Source organism: Hemiscyllium ocellatum, chromosome 29 (genome assembly GCF_020745735.1).
Source record: "Hemiscyllium ocellatum isolate sHemOce1 chromosome 29, sHemOce1.pat.X.cur, whole genome shotgun sequence".
NCBI lineage: Eukaryota > Metazoa > Chordata > Chondrichthyes > Orectolobiformes > Hemiscylliidae > Hemiscyllium > Hemiscyllium ocellatum.
The window spans coordinates 51949521-51965965 of NC_083429.1; the positions used below are offsets into that span (position 1 = coordinate 51949521).

At 40.7% G+C, this 16445-nt stretch overlaps 1 protein-coding gene across 1 annotated transcript in view; it reads left to right on the forward strand.

The window, feature by feature from the left end:
• Positions 1-16445, forward strand: part of LOC132829537 (ubiquitin-associated and SH3 domain-containing protein B-like) — a 142474-nt gene that overhangs the window by 105389 nt on the left and 20640 nt on the right. The window contains exons 2-5 of the mRNA XM_060846765.1: positions 4279-4332; positions 12676-12862; positions 13670-13868; positions 15874-16043. Coding sequence (XP_060702748.1) covers positions 4279-4332; positions 12676-12862; positions 13670-13868; positions 15874-16043 — 610 coding nt within the window. The remainder of the gene's footprint in view (positions 1-4278; positions 4333-12675; positions 12863-13669; positions 13869-15873; positions 16044-16445) is intronic.

Sequence of the window (16445 nt, forward strand, 5' to 3'; positions counted from 1 at the left end):
AGGCATCTGGATGGGTATATGAATAGGAAGGGTTTAGAGAACTATGGGCCAAGTGCAGGCAAATGGGACTAGATTAATTTAGGATATCTGATCAGCATGGATGGGTTGGACCGAAGAGTCTGTTTCTGTGCTTACATCTCGTTGACTCTATGTCCTCACTGACCATGATACCATTCTAAACTAATCCCATCTGCCTACATATCGACCATATCCCTTGATTCCATGACTGTTCATGTGTCTATCTAAATGCCTCTTAAACATTGCTATTATATCTGCTTCTTCCACCTCCCCTGGGAGTGTTCCAGGACCTATCACCCTTTGTGTAAAAAAAACAACTTGCCTCACGCATCTCCTTTAAACTTTTCCCCTCTCACCTTAAACCTATGCCCCCTATTATTTGACATTTCCACCCTGGGGAAAAGATACTGACTATCCACACTATCCATGCCTCTCATAATTTTATATACATCTATTAAGTTGCCCCTCCACCTCTAACACTCCAGCGAAAACAAGCCAAGTTTGTCCAACTGCTCCTTATAGCTAATACAGTATACCCCAATCCAAGCAACTTCCAAATAAACTTTTTTTCTCACACCCTCTCCAAAACCTCCACATACTTCCTATAATGTGGTGACTAGAATAGCAAATGACACACCAAATGTGGACTAACTAAAGCTTTATACAGCTGCAACCTGACTTGTCAACTTTTATATTCATTGCTCCAACTTATGACGGTAAGCATACCACATGCGTTTTTGACCACCTTATACACTTGTTGCCACTTTGCGGGAGATATAGACGTGTACCCCAGCATCTCTCTGTATGTCAATGCTCCTAAGTTCTAGCCATCTATAGTGTTCTTTCCTCTTGCATTTCACTTTCCAAAATACATCACCTCATGTTTGCCTGGATTAAACTCCAGCTGCCTTTTCTCTGCCTATCTTCTCAGCTGAGCTATATCTCGCTGTGTCCTTTGATAACTTTCCTCATTATCCACAACTCCATCAACTTTTGTGTTGCCTGCAAACTTACTAATCAGAACACCTACATTTTCATCCAAATCATTTATATATATTATAAGCACAGAGGTCCCAGCATTGATCCTTGTGGACATCACTGGTTACAGACAGCCAGTCAGACCGCCTCGAGAACTACCCTCTGTCTTCTATGCCCAATCCAATTTTGTATTCAACTTAACAACTCACTGTTGATCCTGTGTGACCTAATATTCTGGATCAGCTTACCAGCCTGTCAAATGATTTAGTAAAGTCCACGTAGACAACATCCACTACCCTACTTTCATCAATCTCTTCATCACTTCTTCAAAAACCTCAATCAAATTTAGTGAGACAAGACAGTTGAGTCTGAGAATAGGCTCCTGAATCTGAAAGGAAGAAACTGTGATGGTATGAGTTAGCAAAAAAGATAGGGGGAATGTTACTCAAAGGGATGGTGGTGGAAAGGGAATGGCAAACATTCACAGAGCGCATGGGTGAACTGGGATAATTGTTCAGAAAATTGACCAAACTGTGACTTACAAGGGAAATTAGAGATAGTATTAGATCCAACAAAGAGGTATAAAAATTGGCTTGAAATTAGATCCAACAAAGAGCCATACAACTTGGCATGAGAAAATAACAGACCTGAGGAGTCCAGATAGTTCAAAATTCAGCAAAAGAAGAAATAGGGATTGGTAAAGAAAGGGAAAATAGAATTTTGAGAGTAAGATGGCAGTGAACATAAAGATTGATAATACCCTATAGCAATGTGAAGAGGAGAATATTGATGAACACAAATGTAGGTCTCTTACAGTCAAAAACAGGGAAATTTATAACAGGAAAACAAAGAAATGGCTGACCAACTAAATACATACTTTGATTCTGTGTTCACAAAGGAGGTCACAAATGACAAACAAGAAATGTTGAGGAGCACAGGAATTAATGATAAAGAGAAACTGAAGGAAATCAGCATTAGCAGGGAAATGGTGTTAGGAAATTGATGGGATCGAGTGAATCCAATGAATCCTCAGGGCCTGATAACTATATCCCAGAGTACTTAAGGAAGTCAGTCTAGAAATATTGAATGCATCGATTGTCAATTTCCAAGATTCTCCAGACTTTGGAACAGTTTCAACAGATTGGAGGGGCTTGCTAATCTTACCCCTCTATTTAAGGGAGGCAAGGAGAAAACTAGGAATTGCAGACCATTTAATCTGCTGCATATTGGGGAAATTTTAAGGGTCTATTATAAAAAGATTAATAACTGAGCATTTGGAAACCAGTGATAGGATCAGACAGAGCCTTCACTAACTTACAAAAGGAATACATGCTTGACAAATCTACTGGAATTCATCAAGGATGTAAGAGTTGATGAAAGGAATCCAGTGGTGGCTTATTTGGACTTTCAAAAGGTTTTAGACAAAGTCCCACTTAAAAGACAGTATGTAAAATTAAAGCACACAGGATTGGGGGTAGTGTATCAAGATGGATAGAAAATTGGTTGGAAGACAGGAAACTAGGGGTAGAAATAAACTTTTCTGAATGGCAGGCAGTGAATAGTGGGATACAGCAAGGATCAGTGCTGGATCCCCAGCTATTCAGAATATTCATTAATGATTTTGATGAGGGAACTAAATGTAATACCTCCAAATTTGTAGATTACACAAAGGCGGGTGGGAGGGTAAGCTGCGATGAGGATGTTTCAGTGTGATTTGGACAAGCTGAATGTGAGGCCAAATGCATGAAGGATGCAGTAGAATGTGGACAAATGAGGGTATCCACTTTGGTAGCAAATACAGGAAGGTAGAGTATTACCTGAATAGCTATAAATTAAGATTTAACACATCAAGCTAGTTATGCCTCTGTCCCCACCGATGTTGCCTGACTCCTGGTTAATTCAGCATTTACTGTGTTTATTTTTCTCTGCTCTGTCAGCCTTTCTTCTGTCGAGTTCATTGTTTTCTTGCCTTGGATTTTGAGGGTCTGGTTTCTACACAAAATCTGAGGGAGTGCAACACTCTGCAATCTTTTGGGTGTGATTTTAAACATGGGTGGTCTTAAAAGATTACATAGCATTATTTTGAAGATGACAACACAATTCTCCCAGGTGACCTGGCCAATTTACATCCCTCAACTAATACCTCTCAAAACAGATGGATGTGGTTGTATACACAGTTCTGATTGTTGGATCTTGCTGTGTCAAATTGCCTGCTATTTTTACTTTATTAGAAAATTGACTTATTCTTAAAGATGTTTAATTGGCAGTAAAATGTTTGGGATGCGTTGAGGTCCTGCATTGTCTCTAAAAAAATCTCTATAATCTACAGGTGATGGTTCTTTGCTCATGAACAGCTATGCTTAGTAGGGGAATGGGAGATGGGACGTGGTTGAGAATGAAGTTTGTGGGTTTGTTAGTAGTCTGTGACATGGATGAAAGGAAGCTGCAAGGATAATTAAACAATATGTATCTAATGTTTTCTCCAATACAAAGCACTGCCCAGTACAGTAAAAGATGACTCATTTAACAGGAGGATAAAGTAAGTAACTTTGAGAAAATCTATGGGAGAAAGCTGGGGCATGTTTTAGAACATAGAACATAGAACATAGAAGGATACAGTGCAGTACAGGCCCTTCGGCCCTCGATGTTGCGCCGACCGAATCCGACCTAACCTATACTAGCCCAATAACTTCCAAATGCCTATCCAATGCCCGCTTAAATGACCATAAATCATTGGTTTTGTTTGATCCACTTGCAGATACTGGACATGCAGTCTCCACTCTCACCAAGGTTCAGTGGGTAATATATTAACCTGGACCACTGATCATTTCTTTCTAGCACAGAATGACACAAAAGATTCACTGCATTCTAGGCGTGCTTTCTATCTATTCTGAAATATTGCAGGATCGATGTTAAAATTCATCAGAAAGTTCAGTTCCTGCTGTGAGGAAGAGCTGGATACTATTTCAAACACAAGCTTTTTGAGGTTATTTTCTTCATGCTTGTAACAGGACTGAATGTTTCAGCACTGACTGACTGTGTCAGGAATTGGACCATTCTGCTTGCCGTTTGATGACCTGTTCCAGTGCTGTTTAACTAAGGAATAGAATCAGTATTCAGTAACCATTTGCTTTTGTCCAGGTGGAATCTGCATGGACTGCATCTGCAGTCCTCACTTTCTCCCAGCATGGACTGCAATGTGCCAGTAACTGATTGCAGAAATCGAGAGAGTTCATCCAATACCCAGTGTGTTAACAATTCTCTTTCATCTTTTTCTTCCAGACTAAAGGCGTTAGCATCCACAGGCGGGAAGAGTGTCCAGGCAGCTTGTGATTGGTTGGTATGAGATTAATATCTACAAATGCAGCTGGTTGTTTTTTTTCTTGCAGCTTTAACTTGTACTGTGATATGATAATACCTTTCTGTAATTTATTAATTTCTAGAGCCAATTGATGGTACTTGCACTCTCATTGCAAACCTAGATTTAAGGTGAATTGAACATTATGGAAGTGGACTCCCTTCTTGTACACTTGGGTTCCCCTGACCAGAAACTTTGTATGACCTCCAACTAAAGGTTCTCCGGAAAAGGGGAAGGGTGTAATCCTATATCACCATGCAATAATGAGCACATGGTATCACCACAATTAGGGAATTAGATTGCGTGGCTATGGAAAAACTATTTCCAATGGTGAGGGAACCTAGAACTGGGTGACAAGATCTTAAACTTGGAGCCAGGTCAACAGAAAGTCAGAAAGCACTTTTTCCATACGTGGGCAGTGGCAGAAATCTGGAATTCCCTTTTTTCCAAAAGAGTGAGGATATTGGGGCACAATTGGAGTCATGAAGGGAATCTACTCTACAGTTGTAAGAAAACACCAATAATTCCTGGTAACTAGACATGTCTCTTTATAGATTTTAATGTTAAATGTTGAATGATATAGCACAAAAGGTGGCCAGTTGACTATACACAACCACTGGAACAAATACTTTCATTGGATGTGAAACCAATGCTCTTCTATCTGGAGCTTTCTATAGTGAGGCCTGAACCTAAATCTTTCTGACCTATTTTCCTAGGGCACTGTGCTTTGGAAACACTCACTAAAGCTCTCTGAAGGGTTTCAGGGCCATGTATATAAAAGGCAAACTTACATACACATTGTTGTGAGATAGCAGTTATTCTAACCGGATACAAGCCACAGATGAAAATTGACCCAGCATTACACCCATGTTTTACTTTCTACTGAAGATGGGTCTGAGTACATTGTCTAGAGGCAGCATTGCTCAGGTCTTTGGAGGTTGTGGACAATAGACCTGCAAAAGTTGAGAAATGTCTTTAGGCGGCACGGTGGCTCAGTGGTTAGCACTGCAGCCTCTCAGCACCAGGGAATCAGGTTCGATTCCAGCCTTGGGTGACTGTCTGTGTGGAGTTTGCACGTCCTCCCTGTGTCTGTGTAGGTTTCCTCCCACAGTCCAAAGATGTGCAGGTCAGGTGAATAGGTGCTAGGTGCATTAGTCAGAGGGAAATGGGTCTGGGTGGGTTACTCTTCGGAGTGTCAGTGTGGGCCTGTTGGGCTGAAGGGCCTGTTTCCACCCTGTAGGGAATCTAATCTAAAATTGAATGAGGTGTGTTAAATGTTGCCCTTAACTGAAACTATATTAGAAATAAGAGCTGCTCCAAACAAAAGAGGCTAATTAGCATGGAAGATGATGGCAAAAAAATTCAAAAATCTAAATTGAGGGAAAGAGAGAAGAAACAAATCATTTCTGGTGCTATTGCATAATGCATTTCTAGGTATAGCCCTTGCTAATACCACTATCGATTTGAGGCAATGTAGCAGCACTAACCAGGCCAACCCAAGCTACTTAGTGTTTCCTGCTTTGCCGACTTCAGTTTTGTACTCAGGGGATCCCTTAACTGTCTACAATTACTGCATCTCTACTCACAGGATGTGGCTAGTGTGGTTAGCCCTGTGTGTGTTTCTCTCTAAGGCGGCAGGTGCTGTGTAAAAGAAAATGCAGAACATTTTTGCCAAGAAAGGCTTTTTAAAAAAGAAAACTTTCATCTGTTCTGTGTGCTGAATCGCTTTGTCGTCTTGCTATCACAATGCTTTACATTAAAGACTTAGTGTAAAATCTACTGTAATAATGTGTTCTTAGATTCTACAAGTGGACACTTTCACCTTCAGCCTTTATTAATGAGACTTTCTGTTAAAAGCTCACACAAAAATTCCTATCAAAATCCTGCAAATAAATCAATGAATTAAACCTGAACTGTGTGAGACCACTACTTCAATCAAGTCTTTTTTGGGGAAAAATAAAATTGTCAATGTTATTGTATTGATCTTAAAGCAGACAGTAACTTTGGGAGATGAATGTTCAAAGTGATGTGTCTTTCCTATGTTATTCCTTTATCACCAACAATTTCCTGCTCTTCTTTCAAAAGCTTTTATTTCTCTTCATTCTTTCATGTGATGTGCTCTTAACCAAGCCAGCATTTGTTACTCATTCCTCATTACCCTGAGAAGATGTTAGTAAGTTGCTTTCTTAAACCACTGCAGTCCTTGAGTTTTAGGGACATCCAGATTACTGTTAGGAAGGGAGTGCTAAGACTTTGACACAATGACATTAGCTCTGCACCCACCATCTTTTTCTGTTATGGATTATTCTTCAGTTCTGATTCTGTGGGAGGTGGCAACTTTTCATCTTTTGTCAACCTTTTGGATAAATGGTGGCAGCTTAGGAAAAGATGATTCAGATTTTTGATTTTTTTTGCCATGGTAGAACAGGTGCAGCAGGCAGTGAGGAGAGCTAATGGCATGCTCTCCTTCATAGCGAGAGGATTTGAGTGTCAGAGTAAGGATGCCTTGCTGCAGTTATATAGTGCCTTGGTGAAGCCACACCTTGAGTATTATGTGAAATTTTGGTCTCCTAGTCTGAGGAAGAACATTCTTGCTATTGAGGGAGTCCAGCGAAAGTTCACCAAACTGATTTCCAGGATGGTAGGACTGACATATGAGGAAAGATTGCATCGACTGGGCTTGTATTCGCTGGAATTTAGAAGAATGAGAGGGGATCTAATAGAAACATATAAAATCCTGATGGGACTGGACAGACTAGATGCAGGATGGATATTTCCAATGTTGGGAAAGTCCAGAACAAAGTGTCGCAGTCTAAGAATAAGGGGGACACCATTCAGGACGGACACGAGGAAGAATTTCTTCACTCAGAAAGTTGTGAACCTGTGGAATTCTTTCCCACAAAAAGCTGTTGGGGTCAGTTCATTAGATATATTCAAGAGGGAGCTAGATGTGCCCCTTGCAGCTAAAGGGATCAAGGGTTATGGGGAGAGGGTGGGAATGGGACAGTGAGATTGCATAATCAACGTGATCATATTGAATAGTGGTGGAGGCTCAAAGGGGTGAATGGCCCACTCCTGCGCCTATTTTCTATGTTTCTATAAGTCCAGAGTGTCAGCATGTTCTTTGAATATGAACAGAACTTTATCATAGCCAATCCCAAATTTGGATTTCTGCATATACATTTTCTTGAGACCCCAGAGATGCTTTAAGGTCCCTGATCTATGGGGCTGAAATGAAACATGGCACGCATGCACGCACACGCGTGCGCACACACACACACCTGCAACCCCCTCTCCCCACTCCCTTCTCCAGTTATTCAGTACAGATATGGGTGGACAAGGAGAGTGGGGAGGGTGACTAGTCTCTCCCAACCTCTCAGATAACTATCCTCTACTTTACAGTTTTGTCTATTCAAAAGCTTTCATGAGGTGACCATGAGCTATGTTCTCTTCAAAGGGAACAGCAGACTTAAGCTTGCTACCAAATGACCATGACAAAGGTATTAATCAAATGCTTTCTACAGGTTTTCCTCCCTAAAATAAACCAGTTTGAGTTTTGTACTTGGCAATCCAGCAAATTTAGATGTTTCTTATGTGCAAGCTCAGATTAATTCATTTCACTTTTTTAATTTCCCACGACCACCCTGCTGGTGAATCCATTGAACAATGGAATTGGTCAAGAGCGACCAGCAATGGTTGGATTCTTGGATCCAAGAAACATAGAAGGATAATTTAACAAGGTGATTGTTTAAGTCCTTGCTCAATGAGGTGAGGTGATCTTTCACTTATTGTAATGACCACTAATTTAAAGTTGAGAATTTCAATTCATTATGGAAATGCATATTTAAATCTTATAGTACCTTGTTAGGCATCAGCAGTCTATGAAAATCTGCTAAATTGTCAGCAAACACAACTGACTCACCGATGCCCTTCAGGGAAGTGGACTGAATATTCCAAACACAGTTTGCTTGACTCCATGTGACTCCAGTTCCACACTATGGTCAGAATCTTTCATTCAACAGTCCACGTTTGTCGGCAGATTGGAAGTATGTGTCACTTCCAGGAGACAAGTTAGCTTTTCTTGCATGATTAGGGGTTCTCAGATCATTACATGTGCACCCATGAGAGCACATTGAATCTTGTGGAGAGGGTATCAGGCAATCAATGCCCCACGGTTACCATACAGAATTGGAGATCCTAGCATTACATTTAAAGGACAACAGGACAGTTATACACTGCCTATAAGCCAGGAACATCACTCGGATTCTCAGAGTGGATACCTGCAGCTAAACAATCTGACCTTTCTACCCTTCCCAGGTCAGCTGGTCTTCCTTGTCCAGACAAATTTCTACCTTTTACCTATCAGTTATGACATGGTATTGATGAATGCTCTCCAAAAGAGACAAAGCAATGGCTACTAACCCTAATGTCCACCAATAGAATGCTGCATGCTGCACAGCTCTTCTAAGCAATTGGGAATTGGAAAGTATGCATTGCAGAGAATTTAAATGGGAAAATAATTTAATTCTGGTGAGCTGGCCTTTTAACGAGCAAGCAAGGTATGCAAAAGAGCTACCTAATTCCTGTTGTTGGGAAGTTTGACCTGCTTTTATAAAGTTCTGAGAACTTACTTGCAACTTTCTTTACTGTGCCATGACAAACCATAGTTTTGGACATTTTACACAATTAAAACCTCCTACTTGCCTTGCTTCCCACTGTATATTCTTGACTATTAATAACCATCATTGCAACTTGGAATACTGCCTACAGTCCAACGTAGTACTAGAGAGAGACCTGCAGCTCCATTCAACCTATTCTACCATTCTTTTAAATCGTGGCTATAAGACGATAAGACGTAGGAAGAAAAGTAGGCCATTTGGCCCTTTGAGTTTGCTTCACTAACCAACAAAATCAAGACTGATCTGATAATCCTCAACTCCACTTTCCTGCCTTTCCCCCATTACCCATGATTTGTTTACAGATAAAAGAAAGTCTGTCCATCTTGGCCTTGAATAAACAAAATGGTCTAGCATCTCCAGCCCATTGCAGTAAAGAATTCCACAGATTGAATACCCTCAATAGAAGAAATTTCTCCTCATCTCTGCCTTAAGTGGGTGACCCCTTATTCTGAGACTGTGCCCTCTGCCCTCTGGTCGTAGACTCTCCGACAATATGTGATAAACTTTTCACATCCACCCTGCCAAGCCTCCTGAGAATCCTGTATGTTTCAATAAGGTCTCCTCTCATTTTTATGAACTCCAATGAATACAATCCCAAGCTCCTCAACTTCTCCTCTGATGTCAATATATCTTTCCTGAGATAAAAAGACCAAAACTGTTTGCAGTATTCCAGGTGTGGTCTGCATCGTGCCTTGATAGTTTTAACGTGTCTTCCGTACCCTTTATGTTCCATTCCCTTTGAAATAAAGCCCAATAATTCCAATTGCCTTCCCTATTACCTGCTGAAACTGAATGCTACGTTTTTTTGCAATTCATACATGACGACAGCCCCAAATCTCTCTGTGCTGCAGCTATTTACAGTCTTTCCCCATTTAACTTATAATCTGCTCTTCTAATTTTCTTCCAAAGTCGATAACATTACATTTTCCTACATTATATTTCATGTCAATTTTTTTGCCCACATATTTAAACTGTCTAAATCCATCTTTAGACTCTTTTTTTGTATCATCTTTGCTCATCAAGCAGGCTGTTTTGTCTTGGCTGGTGTCAAGCTTATTGAGTGCTGTTGATGCCCATCCATCCAGGCAAGTGGGGAATATTCCATCACACTAATGTCTTGTGCATTGTCAATTTTTTTTGGGGGGGAGGGGGGTCAGGAGGTGAGTTATTGTTGCAGTCTTCCGAGCTTCTGACCTGCTTTTGTAGCCACTGTATTTACATGGCGAGTCCCAGTTAAGTTTCTTGTCAATGGTAACCCTAAGGACGTTGATAGCAGGGGATTAAGTGATGGTAACACCATTGGATGTCAAGGAGTAGTAGTTAGATTATCTCTTATGGGCTATTACCTGCCATTTGTGTGGTGCGAATGTTACTTTCCACTTTTCAGCCCAAGCCTAGATATTGTCTAGATCTTGTTGCCTTTGACCATGGACTGCTTCAGTATCTGATGAGTCATGTATGGCACTGAACATTGTACAATCATCAGCAAGTATCCCCACTTCTGACCTTATGATGAAAGAAATGGCATTGATGAAGCAGCTGAAGATGGTTAGGCCTGGGACACCTAGCCTGAGGAACTCCTGAAGTGATGTCCTGGAGCTGGGATGATTAACTAACAACAACTGCAACCATCTTCCTATGTGCCAGGTATGACTCCAACTATTGGAGTGTTTCCCTCTGATACTCATTGATTCCAGTTTTGCTAGAGTCCTTTGATGTCACATTCTGTCAAATGCGGCCTTGATGTCAAAGGCTGTCACTCTTGCCTCATCTCTGGATTTCAGCTCTTTTGTCGATGTTTAACTAAGCTGCAATGAGGTCAGGAGCTGTGTGGTTCTGTAGGAACCCAAACTGGAATTAGAATTAGATTTTGATTTTATCATCACTTTGCTCAAGTATAAGAATATATGAGTATAGTGAAAAGTGTACAAAGTCACTATTCTCGGTGCGAACTTGATTACAAAATCAGGATTCAAAACAAAACAGCAGAAATAAAACAAACCCAAAAGGTAGGTAGAATGTCCAGATCTTAAAGTCTAAGTCTTCTCTCCATAAAGTTCTTTGGAACCACCGATGCAGGCTTCTGGGCCTAGTCACAGCCTGGAGTCTCGCATTGATCACCAGGAGGATTAGCAGGTTATTGCTGAGCAGCTGCTGCCTGAAAACACTATTAATGACAACTTCCATCATTTTACTGATGATTGAGAGTAGACTGTTAAAGCTGTAATTGGCTGGGTTGGATTTGTCCTGCTTTTTGTGTACAGGGCATACCTGGACAATTTTCCACATTGTTGGGGAGATGTCAGTGTTGTAACTGTACTGGTAGAGCTTGGCTACAGAAGTGGCATGTTTCTGGAGCACAAGTCTTCAGTACTATTGCTGGAATGTTGTCAGGACTCTTAGCGTTTGCAGTATCCAATGCCTCCAATTTTTCTTGATATCATCTGGAGTGAATTGAATTGGCAGAAAACATGTATTTATGAACCACTGGAGGAGGCCAAAATGGAATCATCCACTTAGCATTTCTGGCAAATTCTTCAGCCTTATCTTTTGCATTGCTATGCTGGGTTCTTCCATCGTTGAGGTTGGATATATTTATGGAGCCACCTCTTCCTCCAGTGAGTTGTTTAATTCTACACCACCATTCATGACCAGCTGTAGCAGGACTGCAGAGCTCAGATCTGACCCATTGGTTGTAGAATTGCTTGGCTCTGTCTACCACTTGCTGTTTATGCTGTTTGACATGCAAATAATCCCGTTTGGTAACATCACCAGGTTGACATTTCATGGTTGGGTATGCTTCTGCCCTCCTGCTTTTTCCATTGAACCAGGGTTGAGCCCCTGACTTGATGGTAATGATTGAGTGGGGATATGCTATGATTGTATACTGTATTGAAAAATACACTCTGTTGCTGTTGATGGCCACCAGTCCTTTATGAATGCCCAGACTTAAGTTGCTAAATATATTTGAAGTGTGTCCCATTTAGCATGGTGATAATGCAATACAACACTATGGAGGGTATTCTCAATCTGAAGGTGGGACTTTGTCTCCACAAGGACTGTGTAGTAGTCACTCTCACTCATACCGGCATAATTGATGGCTCAAGACACACAAAAGATCGAAATATTGTGGATGGAGATGAACCACTCTGATTCAGTTTTCTTTAGCCAAGGACAGGATTCATGAAAATTTGAAAGCAATCTTCGCACTTACTGAGGCTCCTTTAAAGAGGATTAGTACATGATTGATTGTCTTGTGTTTTACACACTGAAACAGGAAGATAAGTTGAGACAGACTGTTGCCAAATTGATTGACTGCTCCATGAATTCCCCAGTGCTTGCGTACAACCAGGAAGTTTGTTTCTCCACAGTCCTCCCCCCAGCTAATGGTTTTAATTCCTTTCTGTTCTAGTACAACAATTGATTTTGTTTGGAGGGGGAGGATGTGGTGAGTCAGTCCTGGCTGAGAATTGACTGAAGAGCACCACATTGATTTTTCTTCTCAGTCTGTGAGTGAATCTGACAACTGATTGTTTAAAGTAGTGTGGCATGGCTGTGCGTTAAAGTGACAGTTGCAATATGCCATCTCTTATGTAAGAAAACTCTTTTTCAACTTCTTTTCTACCCTTTCCTTCACACTAGGTTGTTTTCACATGTGGATGACCCGTTCCTGGATGACCCTCTTCCTCGGGAATATGTTCTTTACCTGCGTCCCACTGGACCTTTGGCCAACAAGCTTTTTGAGTACTGGCATCAGTCACGGCAAGTGTGTGGCAAAAACAAGGCGCACAACATCTTCCCTCACATCACCCTTTGCCAATTCTTCATGGTGAGTGATTTGGGTTTTCAGAGCCAGTTTCTGAAGAGGGTTAGGTGTTAAAGTGCAGGATCAAATAGTTCAGCAGAAGGTCATTCAGTCCACCCTGTGCCTGTGCTGAAAATAGGTCATTTGACATTGAGCGGAGGGAGTTAAAGTTATTTTTTCTCACTTGTCTAGCTCATGTTGGGTTGCAGATTTCCAGAGGCACCAACTGCCCCGTGATATCAAGTTTGTGTGCCCCATGTTTGAAATTGAGCAGGTTATTTGGTGTCACACATAGCAATTACCTCCACATATAATCACTATTTGAGGTCTTTGTGACTGATTTTGCTTTCACCTCTCCCAATGCTAGGAATGTGGAAGCTGATTATAATACCCCAGCTTCTTTGACTTGGGCATTTCAGCACAGCCCAGGCCCTGACCTATGGTCTTTTGGACCATGGTGTTTTGGGCTCAGTGTTGTATGATAGTGCCATAATCCATGTCGGTATTGGAAACACTATTGCGAATAAAGCAAAAAATGTAACTATTAAAAGCATAAAACGTCTGTGGTATGAGGTGTGTTCATTGGGTTCAATGGCAGTGAGTGTAATGTGTCACTAGGTTCCATAGCAGTGTGAGTGTAATGTGTCACTAGGTTCCATAGCAGTGTGAGTGTAATGTGTCACTGGGTTTTATGTCAGTGTGAGTGTAATGTGTCACTGGGTTTTATAACAGTGCAGAAGTAGTGGTGGAGGGGAGTGGGTATTTGGGCACAATGCCCAGGATCTGATAGTAAATAGACTGACACTGGTTGCTGTGTTGTTCCTGTTTCAGTGTGAGGACAGTAAAGTAGATGGTCTCTGTGAAGCTTTGCAGAACACAGTGTGTCGCTGGAAAGAGACCTTTCCTCTTCCCCTTCCCCTGGAGCTATACACTTCATCAAACTTTATCGGCCTCTTTGTGGAGGAGCAGAGCGCAGAAATCATCAAGAAATTTGCTGCAGATTTTGCATCAGAAGCTGCAAGTAAAGCAGGTGGGAAATCTGTCCATTAAACATTGTGTTACCAAAGACAAGTGAAATTGGACTTGACAGCATACAAAAGTACTTTTGCTGTTTTTGCAACCAGTTGAGGAAGGGCAAATTCGCTCCTCTTTTTTAACCCTCTTTTGATTGGTTACAACGAGTTTTATTTTTAACGTGCAGTTCAAGAGTAGTATGCTAGAATATGAAGAAGCCAAGTACTAAGATTTTCTTGAGTGAACAAAAGAGGGATTTTGTTACCTACTAACCTGGAAAGAAAGTAATAATAAAATGCAACATCAAAATAAATACACAAACACATGTAATGAATTTTTTAAAAAAAGGTGTGGGGAAGGTATGTAGTACAAACAAGAAGATGAAAACAAATTTAGTTTGTTCTTTGTAGGGCCCTTGAGTCCTGATTGTGAAAGCTAAGTTCAGCACTGTTTAGCTATTGTCTTGCTTCCTCGGCAATAGTGAGATTTGTAGAATTTTGGAATTCATAGAATATAATTCTACAGAGTGGAAACAGGCCCTTCAGCCCAACAATTCACACTGACCCTCTAAAGAGTAACCCACCCAGATCCATTCCCCTATCCTGTTACTATACATTTATCCCAGACTAATTCACCTAACCCGCACATCTCTGGATTGTAGGAGGAAACCCATGCAGACATGGGGAGAATGTACAAACTCCACACAGACAGTGGCCTGAGGCTCGAATTGAACCTGGGTCCTTGGCACTGTGAAGTAGCAGTGCTAACCACTGAGCCATTGTGCTGCCACAGTGAATGATTGATTGTTTTTACAAGTGATCTTTATAATGGACACTGAGTTCAGATGGTGAGAGAAAGCCAAAGGAAGAGAGAGATCAAACCTTCCAAGTTCTGTTGTTATAAATCCATATTTCCCTTTCTTTTGGCTGTGGGAAACAAACGTCTGAAATATGGTCTGTTTGTATATTCCCAAGTTGAGTTCTACTGTTTTTTCCAGGCTGAATATACCATAGGCAACCTTTCATTACCCAATATGTGAGATTATCATACATGAGAATTTTTTAAATTGTAATTTTAACATATCTGGTTTAGTTTGTTCAATATATATTCCCTGAACTTGCCTCAATCTATGGTTAGCTAATCACAGTAGCCATTTTAGGTCACAATTTGTTTATTTTAAAAATCGCTTGAGTCCAGACCATCTCAATTATTACAATCAGTCAATTGGAATTGAATATTAATTGTCCATATTCACCTCGATCATAACACTGTCAACCAGAGATCAATAGGCAACATATTCACCTCTATGTGAGGGTTGTAGGTCTAAGTCAGGGTGGAGAACAAATACTGGTGTTGCCAATGGCACTCACATCCCACAAATTAGTTTTTTTAAGAAGTCTTGTTTCAGAGATTTGACTTCAGAAGCCAGGTTGAAATTCCAAATCCAATATTGAGAGGTAAATATAAACTATTTTGAAGGTGAGCAGGGGAGCTTTCCGCAGTGTTCTGAGGATTGAATTTAACCTGTGATCAATATAATTAACAGATAATCTGATCACCATCATATTGAGTGTGAGTTCCTGTACACAGAACGTTTGTTGCATTTTCTATATTACAACACTGACAACACATCCAAAATACTTCATTAGCTGTAAGTGTGTTGGCATGTCCTGGGGTTGTGAAAGGTGTTATAAAATACAAGTTCTTGGAATTTTTTTTCTCTTTGTATTTCTCTATTTCCCATGGACTCTTACTCTTGGCATCTTACATGTGACCTACTAAGTGCATCTATAAATACACTGTTGGCTAGTCAAGGACATTAGGTGATATGGAACCAAGGCAAATGAATATGGTTATGAGATAGATCAGCCATGATTTTGTTCTGTGGTGAGATAGGCTGAAGGAGCTGAATGGCTTCCTCCTGTTCCTTTAAAAATAAATTCTGGTTTGCTCATTCATTAGTTAACATTACGCTTTTTCTTCCTTTTTTTTGTGTCTCTTTCTCCATCATTCTTTTGTAGATGTGCAAGTGGAACCCCACAAGAAGCAGCTTCATGTCACGCTTGCCTATCATTTCCAGCCCAATCACCTGGCCACACTGGAGAAATTAGCTCGCATCGTAGACCTGAAGTTGGGCTGTGATTGGGTAGCTGCTCTTTATTCCCGTGATATTCGATTTGCTAACCATGAGGTAAATAATCTTACACAGAAGAGTCGGAGTATAGACAAGTGCAAGCTTATAGTTACTCTTTATTGAATGTTAAGGGGTGATCTGATTAAGATGGTTCAGAATGATTAAATGATTCAATGAAGAGGATAGAGAAAAATTGTAATCTCTCATTGGAAAATCCAGAACAAAAAGTCTTAACATTGGAATTAAAGCTTGGAGTGATGTCAGGAAGAACTTTTTTACATAAGGGGTGGTGGACTTGTGGAATGCTTTCCCACTACCTCCCCCCCCCCCCCTTCAAAAAAAGCATTTGATGCTGCAAAATCAATTAAACATGCTTGATAACTTTTTAGTTGACATGATTGGACAATTATAGAAAATAAAGGTGAGTAGATGGGGTTTAAGATACAGATCAGCTATGGA